General features: G+C 48.0%; 1 protein-coding gene across 1 annotated transcript in view; it reads right to left on the bottom strand.

Moving 5' to 3' along the window:
* Positions 1-21,694, bottom strand: part of erbb2 (erb-b2 receptor tyrosine kinase 2) — a 55,640-nt gene that overhangs the window by 27,829 nt on the left and 6,117 nt on the right. Inside the window, 9 exon segments of the mRNA XM_052038871.1 lie at positions 1,588-1,704; positions 1,937-2,078; positions 4,316-4,434; positions 4,838-4,906; positions 5,106-5,243; positions 11,330-11,513; positions 11,754-11,905; positions 12,994-13,259; positions 21,305-21,439. Of these exon segments, the coding sequence (XP_051894831.1) occupies positions 1,588-1,704; positions 1,937-2,078; positions 4,316-4,434; positions 4,838-4,906; positions 5,106-5,243; positions 11,330-11,513; positions 11,754-11,905; positions 12,994-13,093 (1,021 nt within the window). The 5' untranslated portion in view covers positions 13,094-13,259; positions 21,305-21,439.

Raw genomic sequence — 21,694 nt, 5'->3', positions numbered from 1 at the left:
CTGATTGCTGCATTAAAAAAATGAGTGGAAGACAAGTATTTTAAACATAAATAAGAAAATTATAAGGGATGTGAACTGGAAAACAAGGTGAAGGATTAGCTAATCAAGGTGCAGCGACAGATATTTAAGGGAATCTTTTGGAGCACACAGAATACATCCACTCTAACAAGAAATAAAAATTCATAGTGGAAGACCCACTATTGCTAGGTAACTCAAAAAAAATTAAAAGGATATAACTGTGCAAAGACAGGTGGCACATTGTTAAGATTAGACTGAAAAAAAAACAAAATAACAAAGGAAAACAGAGTTAAAAAAAAGTGGTAAGAGTTCTCTTTATTAAATATTATATAATAGTTAATGAGTGAGTACTGGTTCTATGGACAGTGAGTACAGGGAATTAATAATGGGAAGTGAGGACATGGCAGATGACGAAAACAGATATTGTGCATCAATTTACACAAAAGCATCCCAGAGATAGCTGTAAATCAGAAACTGGGAGCCAAGAACTCAGGAAAATTGCAATCACCAGGGCAGCCCTACTGAGCAGGTTGACAAATCGATGGACTGCATCTTAGGATCTTCACAACATGGGCTAGAAAGATGGTTGTTGCATTGGTTTTAATTTTCCAAAACTCAATGGTCTCAGGCAAGGTTCCATTAGATTAAAACACAGTAAATGCAACTCCTTTATTCAAAGAGGTGAGTCAGAAAGCAGGAAGCTACAGGCCAGTTAGCTTAACATCTGTTATTAGGAAATAGTTAGAAGCTATTAATAAAAGTAGGGCACTTAGAAAAAAGTCAAGATAATCAGGCAAAATTAACCTGGTTTTGTGAATGGAAAATGACATTTAATGGAGCTCTTTGAAGAAGTGCACGTGCTCTGGTCAAAGAGCAGTCATTTCAAGAAGACATTTGATAAGATATCAATCAAAGGTTATTGTGGACAATAAAAGCTCACGGTTTATTTGATAGTGGTGTGGAAGACAGGGAGAAGAGAGTCGGCATAAATGAGTGGCAAGGTGTAACGTGTACTGCGCATCACCCTTCTACATTTCACTTGGATTGAAACTGAAGGTATAGTCACTAAATTAGCTGATGACACAGAGGTAGGGAGGTACACAAGTGTAAAGAGGACATAAGGAGTTTGCATTGAGGGTGAACAGTGTGCAAGAGATGTCGGAAATCCTAATGTATGAGGAAGAGAACTCCTTCAGGGAAATAAACCTGGAAGAGAAGTCATGGAATTGGGGGGAAAGAAAAACAAAACTGCAGATGCTGGAATCTAAAACAAATGTGGGAACACTGGCAGAACTCAGCCAGTCGAGCAGCATCGGTGGAAAGAGAAAACAGTTAACGATTCAGGTCAAAGGCCCTTTATGAGAACAACGAATGGGTGGAGATCTGGCAAATGGAATATAAAAAATGCAAAACTTTCCATTTTTTCAGGAAAAAAAATCTGAATGGGGGAGATAGCAGAACTCTGAAATGCAGAGGGATCTGGGTGTCCAGTGCACGATTCACAAAAGGGTAATGAGCAAGCAGTCCACATTCCGCCCCACCCCTCCCCTCAGCCGAGCCGGTCCTCACCTCTGGGACAAGGCTCACCGCACTTCTCACATCTCTGTCGATCCCGTTCAATCACTTCCTTGGTGTTGTTTGGACAGTGCAGCGCGCACGAACCCACATTTGTGGCCAAGTAATTGTCTGCGAGATTTAACAGAGACCCGGGGGGGGGGGGGGGGGGGGGGGGGAAGAGAGGGAGAGGGGGAGCATGAGAACAAGAGGGGAGGGAGAGGGCTTACGTGCATAAGGGGACCAGAAAGAGGTTCAGGAAGGAAGGATGGAAGGGGTTTAGAGATTTATTACAACATCGTCACAGATAAATTTTACAGAAGAATAAATGCAGAATTGCCAGAAAGTAGTGGGAGGGTCTTACGTGGACATTCTTTGACACAGCTGGCTCCAAAAATGTACGTCCCATCTGGGTTGGGCTCCATCTGGTAGGCCTGAGCATTGTAGATGCTCAGAGGCGGGCAGTCCCCACGACACATGCCTCCGTTGCTGAAATGATGACAGGCCTGGAAACAAAATCCAGGGATCAGATGCGAGGACGGAATTGAAGGGGAGCCCTCTGTACCTGGGGCAAGGCGACAGGCTCTGAGCGGCAGAGAGTTCCACAAAACGTCGCTCCTCTCTTTATTCCCAAGTGCCTCTGCAGCAAGTCTGTGGCTCAATGATTTGGATCAGGAGTTGGGACACTCAAAGCTGACCAGGTCAGCCTGGGCCCCCGACCCCTGAATACCCCAGACCTCCCCACCACTCCTTGCCCCACATCCAACAAGAGCAAGTGGGTGGTCCCCAGCCAAGCCCCAAAATCACATCTCCATCGATGCAGGACTCTCACCCCCCCCACCAGCTCCCTGAACAGCTGACCACAACTGGACCCATGTTTAGCTGTTCTGCCCTCAGGCACTGCCTGCTCTTCTTCCAACCTGCCCCCTTCATCAACGTACCAGCCCGGAAGGTGCTGCCCACCCCCCCCACACCCACCTGCCCTGCCTTCTCTCCACTCTGGTTTTCACCCAGTCGCCATGCTCTCATCATGGTCACCACGACCCTCCTCAATGAACGTGGTCTCTCCTGACCATTCCGCATCCTCTGGCAGGGGGATCACCCTCCAACATCCCCCCACCCACGGGGTGACCCACCCTCCTCCAACGTCTCCCCCCACCCACAGGGTGACCACCACCCTCCTCCAATGCCCCCACCCACAGGGTGACCCAGCACCCGCCTCCAACGTCCCCCCCACCCACGGGGTGACCCACCACCCTCCTCCAACGTCTCCCCCCACCCACGGGGTGACCCACCACCCTCCTCCAATGTCCCCCCCACCCATAGGGTGACCCACCACCCTCCTCCAATGTCCCCCCCACCCACAGGGTGACCCACCGCCCTCCTCCAATGTCCCCCCCACCCACAGGGTGACCCACCGCCCTCCTCCAATGTCCCCCCCACCCACAGGGTGACCCACCACCCTCCAACGTCTCCCCCCCACCCACAGGGTGACCCACCCTCCTCAAACGCCTCCCCACCCAAAGGGTGACCCACCACCCTCCTGCCACAGGGTGACTACACTCACCACTTTGTACCCACCCACCCACCCAGTCACAGGTGGGGAATCTCCGCCGATGGCTTCCCTTCCCAGTCCTGCAACATTACCTCTGGTGCCCTCAGATCTACCCCAGACCCCTCTTGCTCCTCAGTGGAACACCTCCACATGTACACAGCCACCACCTCACCTGAGCCCAGCCTAACCCATCAGACAAGTCCCACTGCCATTTCTTCCAAGCAGCACTGGCAAGACCCAAACCACTGCCTTTGGATCCTTTCACCAACTCCAAACCCCAGGCACCAGCCGTCTCCCAGGAAACATCACAACAAGACTGTGAAACCTCTCTGTACCGTGCCTGACACACGTGTGGCGTGACTAGGATTGGTTACTTCCACTGGTGTGATCACCTTGTCACCGAAGGGTGTCACAGGGTGAAGTTTCCCTTTAAAGGAGAGGTAAAGAAATGTTTTTCTCTCAGTGGGTTGTGAATCTTTAGAGCTCTGTTCCTCAAAGGGTGGTGGGAACAGAGACTACGAACACAAAAGGCAGAAATAGATGCAACACACAAGCTGCTGGAGAAACTCAGCGGGTCAGGCAGCATCTATGGAGGGAAATAGACAGTCAACATTTTGGGTCAAGACCCTTCATTGGGACTGAAAGATAGAGGGGAGATGGCCAGTATGAAAGGTGGGGGAAGGGGTGACAGAAATAGACATGGTCTTGCTGAGCAAAGGAGTGAAAGGTTCGCAGAGCAGATGGGCATGCGGAGCTGGTTCCAATCAGACCAACCATTAGGTTGGAGGAGCAGGTTGAAGGGGCTGACAGGATACTTCACATGGATGTCCCTACCTCAACACGTGCTGCGGCCCGGCCTGACTATTTCATTGCAGTACTGCTTGGTCCACACTCGTGACTCTTCAGACCTCTGAAACCCATGCTCCTAATTGTAAAATTCACATTTTTATCATCAAACCACAGCTTTCTCCCCCCGCCCACATTTCTCTCTCTCCCCCAGCCTGACAACCCCCACCACACCAGCACCTTAACAATTCTGGGATTTGTTCTGCCCCTGGTTTAGCCAATCTACTGTCAGTGCCTATGGCTTCAGGATGTAAGGATATGAAAAGGTAGCTCTGCCCTGAATGAGCCTGGGTTTGGTGGGGTGTATCTGCCGTCACTGAGTGACCCCTGGTGTGTACGTACCAGGCAGTCGGTGTCCCTGGGTCCGACGCAGCCGGCGGCACATTCACTGTGGCAGCAATCAGTCGGGTGTTGCCCCTTACAGCGAGTCAGACACTCAGAGGCACAGATCTTCCGAGTCACTGAAAAGGCAAAATAAGGTGTGCAAACCAGAACTCCAGGTGGGCCCCGTGGGTCTCCGCCTCCCTCTCCATCCCAGCGAACTCGGCAGAGTACAGGCTGCATCCTATATCTACTCTGGAGCTCAGCACCAACAGCCCCCGGGTGAAGGTCACTGCGATGTCACTGGCCTGGTCACCAGGAGTGGGGGCAGCCAGACTGCAGCCACCACCCTGTTCTGCATGGCTCTGGTGAGCCAGACTTCATTACATGTCCCACAGACAGCAGGAAATTAATGAAGCCAGCGTCCAATTCTGATTTAGCGCCCAGTCAAAGACTAGAGGAGGAGGGCAGGTGGCTGGTGAGGTTTCTACCAGAGCACTATGCTGCACCAATACAAACTACCGATCCCTGGTGGTCACTCACATGTCTGGCAATACTCAGGGCCGGAACCCCAGCAAGATGACGACTCACAGGCAGGACTGCAGTTTCTACCTGTGGGGTTGGGGAAGGAAGGGAGACAGAAAGGGGTGGGGGTTGGTGGGAAAGAGAGAGAGAGAGAGAGAGAGGGAGAGAGAGAGGGAGAGAGACAACATTAAAGCCATGTAAACACTGGGAGCAGAACCCTGTAATATTCCATGTTCTGCGCTGCTGGAGGGTAACACCCGCCTCCATTCACTGATGAGCTACTCACACTGAACTGTCCGATTCGCGTCCACTGTTCCTGCAAAGGGAAACTTGTTGTTCTTATCTTGAATGTCATCCCATTGGATCGTCTCTTGGTAACACAGCCAGGGATTGTTGCTAATCCAAATACTCCCAGTCAGGATTTCTGTCAATTACATGCTAGCGTTAACAGCTTGGAGTTAGATAGTCCAGCACATTGCAGGGAAGAATTTCATACAAGGAAACATAAGCACCAGTCACTAAACTTAACAAATTAGTCACACAGACCCTGTATAACCAGGTTGCAAGCACCAAGCAGCACCATGACTATGGGCACCCTCTCAGTCTCCTGTTCCTGACAGATTGAAAGCTATTAAGCTCGTCTCTTCTGTTCCTCATCACCCTGCTAGCCCCTGGACTCAGCGCTTGATGCTTCTCCCGCCCCTCACAACAAAATCTCTGATTTTACTGAACCTGACAGGGATGTAGCTGGAGCTTCTAATTCTTGGCTGCAGGAAGAACTCTTGATTCAGTGACACGTGAAATGAGAGGTTTCACTAGTGCAGTTGGGAATTTGTGAACTAAATCAGCAGTGGATTGACACGCCTCAGCAGTAAAGTGCAACATAATGTATAAAACGTGGACGCTGTGGCAAGGCAGGGGTTAAGATAGTGTACAGGCAGAGATGGTTTGTAGACAGTCTGCAGTCATCTGTGCTGAGCAAGGTCCTTCAGAGCAGAGCTCCTCTTTGTACAGCATGGGAGCTGAGGTCGCCAGGCACACACTAACTATTGGACAATTAGTTCACTAACTCAAAGGTATTATTGGCCATTAACATGTAGTTTCTACTGGTCATTAACACCTACATTAATGGAACGTGATTGGTATTTTATGTATGTAAATGAGGGATTCTAAGGTGCCCAAAGACTTTAATTGGTCAATATCTGTTTAAAAAAGACAACTCTTTGTTGAAACTTTAGAACAGTTCGGTGACAGGGCCGGCCTGTTCTGCTTGTGCACAAGTGAATGTTATTGAGCAACAAGTGCAAGTTGTCGAAGTCCAGTTAATCAGCAACGACAGTTTCTTGGAGGTTCCACCGAGATGGCTGACCGTTAGCTTCACTATATGGGAAAACTAAGTTGAGCCCCAATGACTGATCAGTCTCGAGTCCTCAGCTGCTCGTATCGGAGCAAGTGGGACTGAGTGTCGCTGGAACCTTAATTTCTTCCCGTGAGGGGTAGTTGAAATACGCCATTGGATAGTCGCCGAGAGGGGTAGCAATTGGCTGAGCAATCACAACGGGAGGTTCGAGTCCCCCCTTCAGGAATGAGGAGAGCTGTGGCAGTCAGAGGTTCGAGTCCCCGGCTAAGGTACCTCGGGCCAGGTTCAAGTCCCGCAAGTGAGCACCTGTGGGCTGGGTCCCATGAAGAGAAACAAAAAAAAGAGGAACAGGGAGTGTGGAACGAGCTGCCATCTGATGGGGTAAATGCGGGCTCACTCTTAAGTTTTAAGAATAAACTGGATAGATACATGGACGGGAGAGGTCTGGAGGGTTAGGGACTGGGTGCAGGTAAATGGGACTAGTGGAATAACATTTCGGCACAGACTAGAAGGGCCGAATGACCTGTTTTCTGTGCTGTAGTGTTCTATGGAGAAGGAACGCTGTGTAAGAGTAAAATATTTTCTTTTCAGTGTGAGTGTGAATGAATGTGTGAGTGAAACTTTAAAGCAAAAATGGGAGGAGCCCTGTCAAAAGACTGCCCCGGACTACCTCGGGGACACCGGCGGCGTACATGTCTTTGCATCGCGGACCAGAAAGTGTTAAGTATGTTAACGAGTGGGCGAAGTGGACTCAAGGAGCAGATAAGAATTTCCCTCCTGGCAGTGCCTTTAATGCAGACTGTCTGGAGTGTCACAGAAGGCATTAGAGAGAGAGCGAGAGATGTAAGGGTAATGTGGGTTGGTCTGCATTTATTCACTGGAAAAGCGAGATGCAGGCGGTTCAATGGATCTCACAGGAAGAGCAAGGGAAGTGTAGGAAAGGTAAAGACAGAAAGGACAGGGAAAGATAATGGTGTCAACCTCTGTGTTTAAAAAGAAACAGCCGGTACTGGAATCAGAGGATGAACAGATGACGATACTCTCTGCACCCTCGCCTCCCTCAGCCACAGCTACAACAAGGCTCGCTCCGAGTGTCACCCCCAAGTACTCGGCGGGATCGGCACCAGCCACTGCCCCACCACAGTCGGAGGGTCCCGATATAGCCTGACAAATGCTTTAGGGAGTGTCTCCCCTCGCACTGCAGATTGGCATCCGATACACAGCACTGTGCAAAAGGCAGATGAGGATGTCAACAAATGTGTAGAACGCAGACATACCACATTTCAAAAGCATTCCGGAATAACCCCAGAGGCGGGGCACCCACCTTGATAAATGTTACTGTAAATGGGTTACAACCCAGCTTAAAGGAGCTGTTCACTGTTACGTGTGGGAAAGGAAGGCAAAGATTTAACTTTAAGATTGCAATTTGATTTAAGATTGTGTTTTTCAACATTGTCAAAGACAGTTACAACACCAGAAACCTAAACCTGCTGAAGGAGGTGGGGACCCGTTACTTGTGTCGACACCGGGGGACAGCCAGTCTCTTTACCTGTTTCCCCGAAGGATACCGATCAGCTTCAGGGATACTAAAGGGAACATCAGTTTCTCTTATAGCACACGACCCTCGGCTAATTTATTGGGGCGGGATCTCCTTTGCAAGCTCAGCTGAACGTTGGTACGTTCCCCTGATGGAGTACAACTTGAAGTACCAGAAACTGTACACCCAACTGTCTGTGTCTTGTTGGAAGAGACTGCTCGGGTAAAACCTGAAGTTTGATGGTGGAAGTTTACTAACAAACCTTTGTCTACACAGCATTAGCCACTGTTAAACAACTGCTGCAACTCCCTAAAGCCCTCAGAGCACCGGGAAAATACCCATACATAACATCCGAGCGGCATACAACTATCCACTGCACGGCGCATTACTGTGTGGAGGGTCCGGACCATCTTATGAAGGCTCTTGTGAGACAGCCAAAGTAAGTCCATCTCTATCACTAATTTCGCCCTCTGTGTGGGTCCCGAAGGCGTTTCTGCTGCTGCGAAACTACCACCTGATGCAGACCCACTGTTCCAAATGCCGCCCCATGGTTTACCGTCCTTTAAATTTAATTTTTAATTTTAATTTTTAATTTTTTTTTAATTTTAATTTTATTACAGCATGCTAACAGGTCCTTCCGGCCCAACAAGTCCGCGCTGCCCATTTTAAACCCAAATTGACCTACCCGTACGTCTTTTAAAATGTGGGAGGAAACCCGGCAGGAACCCACGCAGACACAGGAAAACGTACAAACTCCTTACAGACAGCGACAGGAATCGAACCCCGATCGCTGGTGCTGTAATAGCAGCATGCTAACCGCTACGCTACCGTAATGCAGAACACCAAAGGCCATCCGTACTCAGGAGGAACCCTCTCAGGTTTTCCCAAGGCAGTTGTCTTCACATAGAGCAAATCTGTGTCTTATCCCACCGATTTCGAACACCATGTTTTGAACCTTTCTATGTCACAGAACGATGATATCACTGACTGTTTACTCACCCAAGCGCCGGAGACCCTGTGGGTTTCTCACCTCTTCGGGAACCCTGGTACAGCACGGTGAATTAATTGCCAATCTTCCTTCTGATATTCAACCAGAGCAACTCATTCTATTCCCCCTTCCAGCACTGGGTCTGTAGCCCTACAGATCACACCCAAGTGCCACACTGTTTAAATGTAATGAGAGGTTCTACCTCTACCACCGTTTAAGGCGATAACTAGAGAAGAATTAATTTCAGTGGGCTGCGGGGGGATCTAAGTGGAACCAAAGATTGGCAGCTAAAATAAATAGAACAGTGGATGACCTTTGAAAAGATGATGTTTCAGGGACAGTTTCGGCACATTCCCAAAACAAAGAACAATTATGTGCAACAAAACTGGAGCTCCCTGGACATTAAAGGATGTAATGAAAATAGTGAAGAGGGTGCATGTGAGACACTCATCAGGTGGATAGAAGCAGACTGAATACAGCTGACTAGAGGGGCAGTGAAAAGAAAAAGTTAAGTAGTAAAGAGAGGCTTTGAGAAGGTGATGCACAGAGAAAGGAATCTAAGCTCCTTCTCAAGGCATGTACTAATAAGCAGGTTGCAGAGGGTGGGGTGATTGGTTACCAAAAGGTGATCTATGCACAGGAGTTGGAACTTTGCATTGGTTTTACCCGAGTAGAGGATGCTGCCAAAATGTTATCAAAAGTGGAGTTCTTAGATATAATGAATGTAGTGAATTTAACAATAAGGTGGTGCTGGACAGGCTAGCTAAGCCTAAAGCAAACAGGTCACTGGGTCTAGATGGAAAGCTATGGTAAACTGGGATGAAGATTGCAGAAGGACCTGAAAGCAGGTTGTGTGAACTCGGCCTTTTCTCCTTGGAGTGACGGAGGATGGGGTGTATAAGATGATGAGAGGCATTGATCGTGTGGATAGTCAGAGGGTTTTTCCCAGGGTTGAAATGGTGGCCACAAGAGGACACAGGTTTAAGGTGCTGGGGAGTAGGTACAAGGGAGATGTCAGGGGTAAGTTTTTTACTCAGAGAGTGGTGAGTGCATGGAATGGGCTGCCGGCAACGGTGGTGGAGGTGGATACGACAGGGTCTTTTAAGAGACTTTTGGATAAATGGGAGCTTAGAAAAATAGAGGGCTATATAGGTAAGCCTAGTAATTTCTAAGGTAGGGACATGTTCGGCACAACTTTGTGGGCCAAAGGGCCTGTATTGTGCTGTAGGTTTTCTATGTTTCTAAGGACCTTCAGTGATCTTCCACTGCTCCTTAGATATAGAAGAGGTGCCAGAGAACTGGCAAGTGACAGATGTAACACCCTTGTTTAAAAAAGATTGCAAGGACATGCAACTGTGTGTTCATCAGTTTAAAGTGGAGGGAAAACTTCTAGAAATAATATCGGGAGAAATAACCAAGGCACTTGAAGAAGGGGAATGAATGAAGGACAGCCATAAATATATGTTATAGGCAGATCATGTTTGACGAGCCTGATTAAAATGTTTGATTAGGAAAGAGGGCAGTTGATGAAGGAAATGGAGTGGACACTGTCTACATCAATTTCCAGAGAGCATCTGACAAAGTTCTACAGAAAAGGCTGGTGAACAAAACCAAGGCTCTAAATTAAAAGGTGACTGACAGCATGAATTAGAAATTGACTGAAGATAGAGGGAAAAGGGCACGGTGAACAGGTGTTTACCAGACTGAGGATGGCGGTTAGTGATACTCACCTGGGCTGGTGTATGAGTAACAGTTTCAAAATTTGCAACTTACAGGTGCAGTAAACAGCAAGGAGGTTTGTAGAAACTGCAATAAGGCAGGGGAACTGACAAAATGGACAAGTGTCTGGAATTGAAGCTTAATACAGAGAAAGGTGAGGTAGCAGAAAGAATAAGGACAGACAACGAGGACTAAAAATCGTATTCTAAACAGCATTCAGGTACGGGGAAGCTGGGCAGGACATGTTGAGAGAGCAGAGACTGAGGTGGATGTGATACTGAGCTTCATGAAAGGAGGCACACAGAGTACAAAAGCAGGGAGGTTATGCTGAACCTGTATGAGGGCCAAATGGAGCATTGTGAAGCCCAAAAGATTGGAGAAGAACATTACTAGAAGCCGTTCCAACTAACAGGTGGTTCGAGGACTGGGGAAACCGATTCATAGCGATGGACAGAAGGTTCAGGGAAGAGGCGAGGAAAAGGTTTTTGTTTATTTTGCAGAATGGTATGAACTGGAATCATTGTTTGTTACAGGCAGTGGAAACAGCGGCGATCAATGCCTTTGAGAGGAACTGGTACAGACACTTAAGGAAAAATAATTTGCAGTATTATGGAAAAGAGCAGAAAAATGGCACTACAAGCTTGCTCTGCAAGGTGCTGGGACAAACACAGTGGTCCAAGTCCAGAACCAACTCCTGCAAAGCAAATCCTAATCAAACCCATCTGGATTTTGTCTAACATGCTAACTCAAAGTAGAATTGCTTAAATTCCCAAGATAGGTTGAGGGATCTCCTGAGCAGAGATGGGAGAGAGTTGAGAACGTTCTGATGGATGATTTGGGATGAAGCAGGGCAGATGGAAGTGGTTTTCAGAACCAGTGAAACAGAGATTGTAAGAAGGTTCTGACCTGTCAAACTCCTCATCCGCAGCTCTCGCAGACCCGTGCCCGTAGAGTTAAAGTTCGAGAGTACAGCCAGCGCAAAGCGGCCCTCATATAACTGGCTTCCCCGGATGATGCGTAGATTTTCCAGGGGAATGTAGCTGACCTCATTATGAGCAATAAGAACATAGCCTTGGACCTCCTGAATATCCTGGGCAACAAAACATCAACACAATCCGTAAATTTCAAGTTGAGAGCAAATCCAACAACATACTGCTGCTGTTATCCAGCTGTGGGTAACTGAGTAAGAAACTAATGGAGTGAAGGGATAGGGGAGAGAGAGTGCAGGGGCGGGCAGAAGGGAGAGAGGGGGCAGGGGGTGAGGGGAAGGATGGTGGGAGGGGGAGGGGTTTGGAAGCAGTGCTATTGTAGCATTACTTTTTATAGTTACCTTCAGGAAGGTAAGGCTGAGGTTCCCCTTCAGGTGGGTGATCTCCAGGTTACCTTGTACCTCTTGGCAGTTCCCGTACAACTTGCGCAGAGTGTAGTAATGATTTTCTAAACTGAAAGTCTGCTTGAGCTTCATGTCTGTTCCTGGACATACTGAACAGAACGTCAGGAGACGTGAGGTATTGTGGTGTTTACTGCGCCAGTACCATTGAAATCTCAGTCAAGTACGCCCACAGCAACACTCCCAAATATCTCCCATACTCTCAGATGCACCACACACCCCTCATTGTATCGGTGTTATATCCACACACTCACCGTAACACTCTGGTACACCCCACACCCCTCACCGTAACACTCTGGTACACCCCTATTGGTACAGGGCCACTGTTCATTGAAGTATTTCAAAGAGACCCCAAAAGCAAGCATGCTTGTGTTCTAACTTTTCCCAAATCTGATGAAAGGTCTTCAACCTGAAACATTTACTCTGTTACTCCTTCCACAGAAGCTGCCTGACCTGTAGTGGGTATCCAGCATTGTCTGTTTAATTTCTCACATGGAGACAGTTTGGATCCTCCTCTGTTACACACAGCTCCAAGGTCGCCTCCACAGTGGCTTTCTTTTCTCCTGGATACTTATAGAGTTATGGAGTCACACAGCACAGAAACAGGCCCTTCAGCCCAACTGGTCCATGCCGACCAAGATGCCCCATCCAAGCTAATGCCATTTGCCAGCGTTTGGCCCATATCCCTCTAAACCTTTCCTATCCATGTACCTGTCCAACTGTCTTTTAAAAGTTGTTATTGTACCTGCCTCAACTACTTCCTCTGGCAGCTCGTTCCACATACACACCACCCTTTGTGTAAAAAAGGTTGTCCTTCAATTTCCTTTTAAATCTCTCCCTTCTCACCTTAAACATATGCCCGCTATAGTTCTTGACTCACCAACCCCAGGAAAATTCACCCCATCTATGCCCCTCATGATTTTATACACCTCTATAAGATCACCCCTCAGTCTCCTATGCTCTAAGGAATAAAGTCCTAGCCTGTCCAACCTCTCCCTATAACTCAGTCCCTCAAGTCCTGGCAACATCCTTTAAATCTTTTCTGTACTCTTTCCAGTTTAGTAACATCTTTCCTATAGCAGGACGACCAAAACTGAACACAACTCGATGTGTGGCCTCACCAGCATCCTGTACAACCACACCGTGACTTCCCAACTTTTATACAACTTGCAGCACTTACCTCGAGGGAAGGAGAGCTGAGCTGGGCTGATGGTTCCACACAGCAGCAGGACCAAAAGGGGGGCAGCATCAGCCCAGGGAGCAAGAGTCTGAGCAACCATCACAGTGCCTGATGAGCGAGGGTGAACTTGGAGCTCAAAGTAAGAGAACTCCTTTGCTCCAGATCTTGCTGCAATGCTCGGGGTGTACGCAATTAGCAGGTCAGTTCAAGACAGGAGACAGCAAATGGCACACTGGTCACTAACGGACTAACTGGACAAGCATTTCCTGGACGGGAGTAAAATAAGAGAAAGAAGTGTCACTGAGTTTCCTTCCGCTGAACTGTCATCAATACCTGGCACCAACTCACAGCTATTAATTACAGCCTGTCTGTTTAAAGGGTTAGTCTGATCCGGTCCCATAAATACAGCACAGACCCTTCCAGATGGAGTGGGGGTTGGTGAGGGGAGTTGGTGGTTCTGAGTGGTGATGTATGAGCTGTTAGAATGGTGACCAGGAACAGCAATGAGGGATGTGGTGGTGGTGAGGGGGGGGGGGGGGGGGGGGGAGACAGGGTACTGAAGAGGATTTGTGGGAGAGACATGTTGAGACACAGGGGCAGGTGCAGGGTATTTATACCCAAGTACAAGCAAACTATCAGGATCCATGGAAGGGAATGAGGCACTGCAGGAAGAGCTGAGCCAGTCTGGAGAGTGTTGCCTGTGCTGTAAGCCAGCATGGAACACACTGAGACTCTGGTAAACGTTCTGCTGGCAGGGAGCGCCCACCTCACAACTCTCCCCAGGAAACTGGACGATTGTGTTACACAGCAACCACAGCACAACCTCAGAGTTAACCCCAACTGCAGCCCTCGTGGCTCCCTGTTCATCTAAATGTGTTAGCACAGTGCCCTGAATAAATCCGAGAAGTCTGAATGAGGATTACTCCGTATGTAACTACAAGGAGTCACTATTCAGAGGAAGGGACAGTGTGTTACTGCACAGTCACTGTTTCTTCTATCAGAGTAAAATTATGACTTGTCACATGAAACATCTGCCACTCAAGTTTAACGTCACTGAGGTTTTACAGAAGCCTTCACTGTTTCCTAACGCCCACTAAAGCACTGCTCACCCACATCCCAGCTCAATACTGCAGCAAACCCCCCCCCACTGCAGACTGACAGCTGGAACAGACTGAGCAGCTGACTTCACGTGTGACCGTCACTCCGAGCAGGCAGATGCTGCAGCACTGTCTGTGCAGGACTCACAGTGCCAACCAGTGTTACACACTTTAACCAAAGAGTAACCCAGCGGTGATGGGGCCATTCTGGCGAGGAGGGCACCTACCACTGGGTGTGAGGATCCCAGTGTACCCAGCTGAATGGAGATTCCCCAGGGATCCGTGTCCAGGTTGGATGAACCCCTGGTGACCTGTGCCTGGGTGGATGGAATCTACATCCCAGGCAGACAGGATCCCAGGAATCTGTGTGTCAGGAGATCCAGGCCTGATCCTCAGACAGAAGGTTTGTCTGGTTGTGGCTGGGTGATCCGAGGTCCAGCAGCAAGCAATGGAGTCCAGGAAGGAGCTGCCTGCTCTCAGTCAATCCCTTTCTCCGAGTGTGTCTCCACAGATTCAGCTTAGGCCAAGCATGGTTCCGCTTGCTGCTTGTTGGGAATGTCAGGAATGTGCTGAGAAAGGAAGTTCTGTGCCAAGTTCGGCTGGATGAGGTGATTACTCACACCACCAGGCTGGCAGCCCTCAAACACTAGCTCTCAGACAGGTGAATTATTGTTGGCCACCACCCCCACTGAACGTGGGCCCGGTGACCACGGCAACAGACTCCGACCCCGTGGGGATCTCACAGAGAGCATTGATACCGCTACAGGAAACTCCCTCAGCTCAACCCCTCCCCAAAAACATCTCCCAAAGCCATGCTCCCTGTAAACACTCCTCCTAAACCACCAACGCCACAAATACCCCAACTGCCTCAAACTACCCAGAATACCTGCCCACACCCCCCCCCCCCCCCCCCCCCCCGTTCAGACAGTTCACTGTTGTCAGTGCTTCCCTCTTCTTCACGTTTACAGTGGAGGCAGCTTTAACCACAACTTTCACAGCAGAATTGAGCAAATACTTGAAGGGGGGGGGGGGGGGGGGGGTGCGAACTGCATGGTCACAGAGAGAGGGCAGTGGACCAAACAGTGCTGGCATAGGTAAGATGGGCCATCTGAACTGTACCCATCTATGAATTCTACAAATATTAAACTTACTATTGGCAGCAACACTGCGCTGTGACCATCTGTGTTTATTACAATTTTCTTCTTGCAGAAGCTGTCATGATTTTCCCAAAGCCTTCACTCTGGGCAGCCTCGGTGTTTTGGAACTTGGGATCTTGACTCACTCAGCAGTTGTACAGAGTGAGGCCAGCAGACAGCACAAGCACTCGGACTGTGGGAGGCACCTTCCTGTCCCCCCTCCCTACTCCTGCAGCCCCCCTGAATGAGCAGGACCCGGGGGCTACCTCTGGGCATGGTTGGGAACAGCCATGTGTCTATGACTGTGGTCCTGTCACCCTGCCGGGACTGTCCTCCCCCACACCCCCCAAACCCCACCTCGATTCAAGAGATTCATGCCAGGAATCAGAGCGAGTTCTGGGACTGTGGGGTTCACTCCCAGAATTAGTGTTTGAAGCAGAAACTATGTCAGTGTTTCAGAATGCTTTGGGGTGATGCTGAAGGGAGATGGGAACAGAATGTGTTTCGAATGTTTGGGCCAAAGGCCAGAATCCGTACTGGATTAGTTTAAAAAGGGATGAAGGGATGAACTTAGTAATTACAGTTAGCGTAGCTTTGGTAACGGGTAAATTATTGGAATCAATTCCAAGGGACAGTAGCAATTCTTAGTTAGAAAAGCACAGATTGGCCAGGGATCTGTGAAGCAAAGGCCATGTTTAAATAACTTGAGCTTTTTTTTTGAAAGGCAATAACAAGGTTGGGTTGTTAGAAAGGTGCTTTTGATGTTGTCCATCTGGGTTTTAACAAGGTCCCACACAGAGAGCTGGTCAAAGAAACAGAAAAGCCCATGGGCCTTGGGAGAGTGGGAAACCTGACACAAATCTGGCTGAACAGCGGTGTGCGCATTTGTAACTGAAGGCTGTTAAATGGGACACAGTGTACGCTTGAGAAGCAGGGCTACAGACCTGAAGCCGGGGGGTGGGATTGGGCTCTACAGCTCTTCTTCAGCTGGCAGACACAATGGGCCAAATGGTCTCCTCGTGTTGTACATTTTCTATCAGTCTATGATTTCTTCCCTTTCACCCCCCCCCCCCCCCCCAATAATGGGCAGGGACTGACTGAGGATAGAACCATAGGACACTACAGCACAAAAAACAGGCCATTCAGCCCTTCTAGTCTTTGCCGAAACTTTATTCTGCTAGTCCCATTTACCTGCACCCAGTCCATAACCCTCCAGACCTCTCCCACCCATGTATCTATCCAATTTATTCTTAAAGCTTCAGAGCGAGCCCGCATTTACCACGTCAGATGGCAGCTCGTTTCACACTCCCACCACTCTGAGTGAAGAAGTTCCCCCTAATGTTCCCCCTAAACCTTTCCCCTTTCACCCTAAAGCCATGTCCTCTCGTACTTATCTCTCCTAATCTAGGTGGAAAGAGCCTACTTGCATTTACTCTATCTATACCCCACAATTTTGTAAACCTCTAACAAATCTCCCCTCATTCTTCTATGCTCCATGGAATAAAGTCCTAACCTGTTCAATCTTTCCCTGTAACTCAACTCCTGAAGACTCGGCCACATTCTAGTAAATCTCCTCTGCACTCTTTCAATCTTATTGATATCCTTCCTGCACACAATACTCTAAATTTGGCCTCACCAATGTCTTATACAACCTCACCATAACATCCCAACTCCTATACTCAATAATTTGATTTGAGAATGCCAGGATGCCAAAAGCCTTCTTTACAACCCTGTCTACCTGTGACGCCATCTTCAGGGAATTATGTATCTGAACTCCCAGATCCCTTTGTTCCTCCGCACTCCTCAGTGCCCTACCATTTACTGTGTATGTCCTACCTAGATTTGTCCTTCCAAAATGCAACACCTCACACTTGTCTGCATTAAATTCCATCTGCCATTTTCTGGCCCATTCTTCCATTTGGTCCAGATCCCTCTGCAAGCTTTGAAAGCCTTCCTCGCTGTCCACTACACCTCCAATCTTAGTGTCATCAGCAAACTTGCTGATCCAATTTACCACATTATCATCTAGATCATTGATATAGACAACAAACAACAACAGACCCAGCACAGATCCCTGAGGCACAGCACTAGTCATGGGCCTCCAGTCTGAGAAATAATCATCCACTACCACTCTGTCTTCTCCCACACTGTCAATTTCGAATCCAGTTTACACCCTCTCCATGGATACCTAGTGTCTGAACCTTCTGAACTAACCTCCCATGTGGGACCTTGACAAAGGCCTTACTAAAGTCCATGCAGACAACATCCACAACCTTTCCTTCATCTACTTTCTTGGTAACCTCCTCAAAAAACTCTACAAGATTCGTTAAACACGATCTACCACGCACAAAGCCATGCTGACTATCCTTAATCAGCCCTTGGCTGTCCAAATACTTGTATATCCGATCTCTCAGAACACCTTCCAATAATTTACCTACTACTGATGTCAGGCTCACCGGCCTGTAATTACCTGGTTTACTTTTAGAGCCTTTTTTAAACAACGGAACAACATGAGCTACCCTCCAGTCCTCCGGCACCACACCTGTGGCTAAGGACATTTTAAATATATCTGCCAGGGCCCCTGCAATTTCTACACTAGTCTCTCTCAAGATCCGAAGAAATATCATGTCAGGCCCGGGGGATTTATCTACCTTTATTTGCTGTAAGGCAGCAAGCACCTCCTCCTCTTTAATCTCTATATGTTCCGTGGGAAACTATGGCAGCATTGAAAGCAGGGGAACTTAAAGCTTCAAGCATTTAGTTCGCAGGTGTGTGTAAGAGACCCCAGCATGTGTGTGCGCGCGCAACCCCAACACGTACGTGTGAGACCAGAGAGAGAGAGAGAGAGAGAGAGAGAGAGAGAGAGAATGAATGATACAGCTCAAGATGGGACCATTCAGCCCATCACATCCAGTGAGTTGACTCCCAAACTTTGTGACTCCTTTCCTTTCAGAGATTTTTCCAGCTCCCTTTCAAATGAAACAACAACAGTCGCCCTGCACTAGTCCCTAGCTGTGCATTCCCAACCCAACCTACTCATATCGCCTTCACCTTATCCTATGTCCCCTAATCTGTAACCCCTCCACTAATGGGAACCGTTTCTATCCACTCAGTCCACACACGTCATGAATTTAATTACCTGTGTCAGATCTCCTCTCGACTTCTCTGTTCCACGAACAACCCCAGATTCCCATCTATTTATACAACTACATTTCTTCATGCTGCTCAACCCGCTGAGTTCCTCCAGCAGATTGTTTTTTGCTTCAGATTCCAGCATCTGCAGTCTCTTGTGTCTTCATCTCTAGAATCATTTCAGTAAATCTCTTCCGAACACTTTCTAAAACCTTCACATCTTTCCTAAAGCATGACTCTTAGAAGTGGACACAAGATTCCCATGGTGAAATGCATGGCCAAAGCAATGTTTTATAAAGGCAGTTTTGTGGCTAGTCTCCTGGCATAATCTTTCATCAAACAGCCTCCTGCGATACTTGTGGCGAGTGGGGCGTTTAACAGAGAGCCATTCCTCTGCTTCGTGGTCTCCACACCAAACAATGGCAAATGTTGAGAGAAGTTCTTACAGACGAGGGAAAAGGTGGAGAAACCCAAACCATGCCCAATCTGGGTCTAAGTGCCAGCAACCTCCAGAACTGAAAGCACCTTTAATGGAAGAAACCATCACAGTCTGCTGAAACCTGCCGCTGGAGGTGGGCTGTATGCAGAACTCAACGCCTGAATGTCTGCAAATACAGAAACCAGATCTTCCTGTTTCACAGGTTACTATATCACCAGTCATTCCAGTAAACCAAAAACACAGGAGCTTTACTGCTGGTGTTTAACCTATTCCTTCCTGAAGACTTTGACTCCTGTGTTCTGAGCTCCCTGGATATGCAAGCATTGGAAGCCACAGGTAGAAAGTGTAAGTCAGCCAGCACACTGCCCAGACACCAGCTCTGCTTGATTAAGGCCGGCGCAAGGACAAAGGACTATGACACCATGTCACAACAAGTGAGCTGTGTACTTGTGGGGTGGAGTACACTATGGCTGGGGTTGGATATGTTCTGGGAGTGGCTCTTGTAACTCCTGGCACTCTCAGATGTGATGCACAGAAATTTTAGACGTCACTAGTTCCAATGAATAGGAGTGATTGTGCTCCTCCTCCCCAAATGCAGTAGGCTGAAAAATCATCAGCAGGGAATGAGGGGACAGAATCTGGGTGTGAGGCACTAACATTGGGAGGGAGTGCTCAGTGACAGAGTAACACTCTGAGGAAGGCACACACAGACAGTGAGCATCCAGCTCTGCATGAGACACATTTGAAGCTTGTGATTTTATCTTGGTTCATTTTGTTTAACTGGATTTGTTCTCACTGGAATGTAGGAGACTGAGGGGTGACCTTGTAGAGGTTTATAAGATTATGAGGGGCACAGATAGGGTAGACAGTCGGAATCTTTTCCCCAGGGCGGGGAGTCTAAAACTAGAGGGCACAGGTTGAAGGTGAGAGGGAGAGCTGAAGGACAGGTTTTCCACAGAGGGCAGAGAATATCTGGAGGTGGTAGAGGCAGATATAATTACAATTTTGGGCAGGTACTTGGATAAGAAAGGGATAGAGGGATATGAGCCAAATGTAGGCAAATGACATTGGCTTTGCCAGGCATCGTGGTCAGCATGGGCGAGTTGGGTGGAAGCCCCAGTTCTGTGCTGTACAACCTGTGACTTGATGAACGTTCTGAACTTCACATTGTCCAGAGACTCCAGCAACAGCAATGCAAAAACCTGCAGGTGCTGAAAGGAAGACATATCACACTAACTTGGCACAGGGATCCAAGATATGCCCCTCACACCCTGCTTCTGCTGGTGGTGGAGGGAGGGAGAGGGCACAGAAGGGTTACTCTACAGGGTACTGAGGCAGCAGGGGCATTAAGGTCCTGACCGACTGCAAGGTCTTGTCTGACAGACTAGTTAAATGTTTGGGGGGGGGGGGGCAGGGGGGGGATGTTGATGATGATAGCACATTTGATGCAGAGCTGTTTAACAAAGTTCCACACAGCGGACAAATCACAAGTCAAAATTCACATGAAACAAGGAAACTGGCAGGCAGGATTAAACACTGGCTCAGTGGGAGAGATCAAAGGTCAGTGAGGGCAGTGTGCAGCAAAGTTCCACAGGGCTCAGTACTATATCCTTGTAAGTGCGCAAAGCCTATAGAGGGGAGGGCGGCATTGACAATCATGGACAGGGATGCCTTGAACTCCGAGGGGTCTTTGCTGCAGTCGTTCTGACTGTGATCAGTGCTGGAATGCTGATAGACTACAGCAACACAGTGTTAAAATCCTGCAGTTACACTGGGAAATTGAGATGCAGAATGTGCACCAGATTAGTGCACTCATTTCAGTGGCAGTAACAGCTCCCAGACTGAAGGCCAAGTTTCAGGTCATTAATACTTTTTGTACCAAGTTACCAAAGGTACTTAAATGTGTTCAATTGTTTTGTGTTTTCTAGCCTTCTAATTGTTTTTTAAATTCAATGTAAAATGTTTTAAATAATTTAAACTTTTAATAGCACAATTAACTTTTCTTCATTTTTTATTCTTTTGTAACATTTGCAAACATCAGCAACATTCCTCTCCATCAACTTGGCCCCAAAACAGTGACAGCAACAGAAACACTACTGCAGGACGATCAATACCAAAGGGTTCAAAGACCCAGCAAAGGAAGTGCTGCTCAGCCGATGTCTGGTGATTCCCAACCTACGAGAGCCTCCGAGTGTTTGATGAGCATATGCAGGAGACCCACAAACTAATAAATCAAACTAAGGTGTTCCTGGACTTAAAACATTATCACAACTCAAGGTTAAAAAATAAATCCACAGGAATTTGAAGGCCAAAGTCTTAGACATGGTCCAACAGAACAATGTAGGTGGTCCAGTAAATAGAACACAACATGCATGCAATCCTCATTGTTTTCACAATCATCTACAGCCCAGACAACCGAGATCCCTCACTGCCAACAGGGGGAAGCTTGTCAATAATAGAGAGGCAGTCAGCACCCACTGGTAGGAACATTTCAACCAATACTCTACCTTTGTTGCGCGTTGTCCTTGATTCCATTCCACACCTGGACCTCATTCTACAGCATGGAGACATGAGAGACTGCAGATACTGAAATCTGGCACAACAGACAAAAAGCTGGAGGAACTCAGCGGGTCAGGCAGCATCTATGGAGGGAAATGACAGTGGGTGATATTCTACAGCACACTACCTGCTGCAATCTCACCATTATCTCAGCCCAGCAAAAGGTTGGAAAGGCCACACGGAAGGAAAGGCTTCTGAAGCAGACAAAATCCATGCTGAAGTACTAAACATGACAGCACAACATCATGGGCTGAAAGGCCTGTTCTGTGCTGTACTGTTGTGTGTTCTATGACAGAAAAGTGCTTCTGTTGTGAATCCACAACCTCTGCTCCCTTAAC

The sequence above is a fragment of the Pristis pectinata genome, chromosome 25 (assembly GCF_009764475.1).
Source record: "Pristis pectinata isolate sPriPec2 chromosome 25, sPriPec2.1.pri, whole genome shotgun sequence".
In the NCBI taxonomy this organism is placed as follows: Eukaryota; Metazoa; Chordata; class Chondrichthyes; order Rhinopristiformes; family Pristidae; genus Pristis; species Pristis pectinata.
Note: the sequence above shows the minus strand (reverse complement) of the source record. Positions and strands in the feature narration are given on the sequence as shown.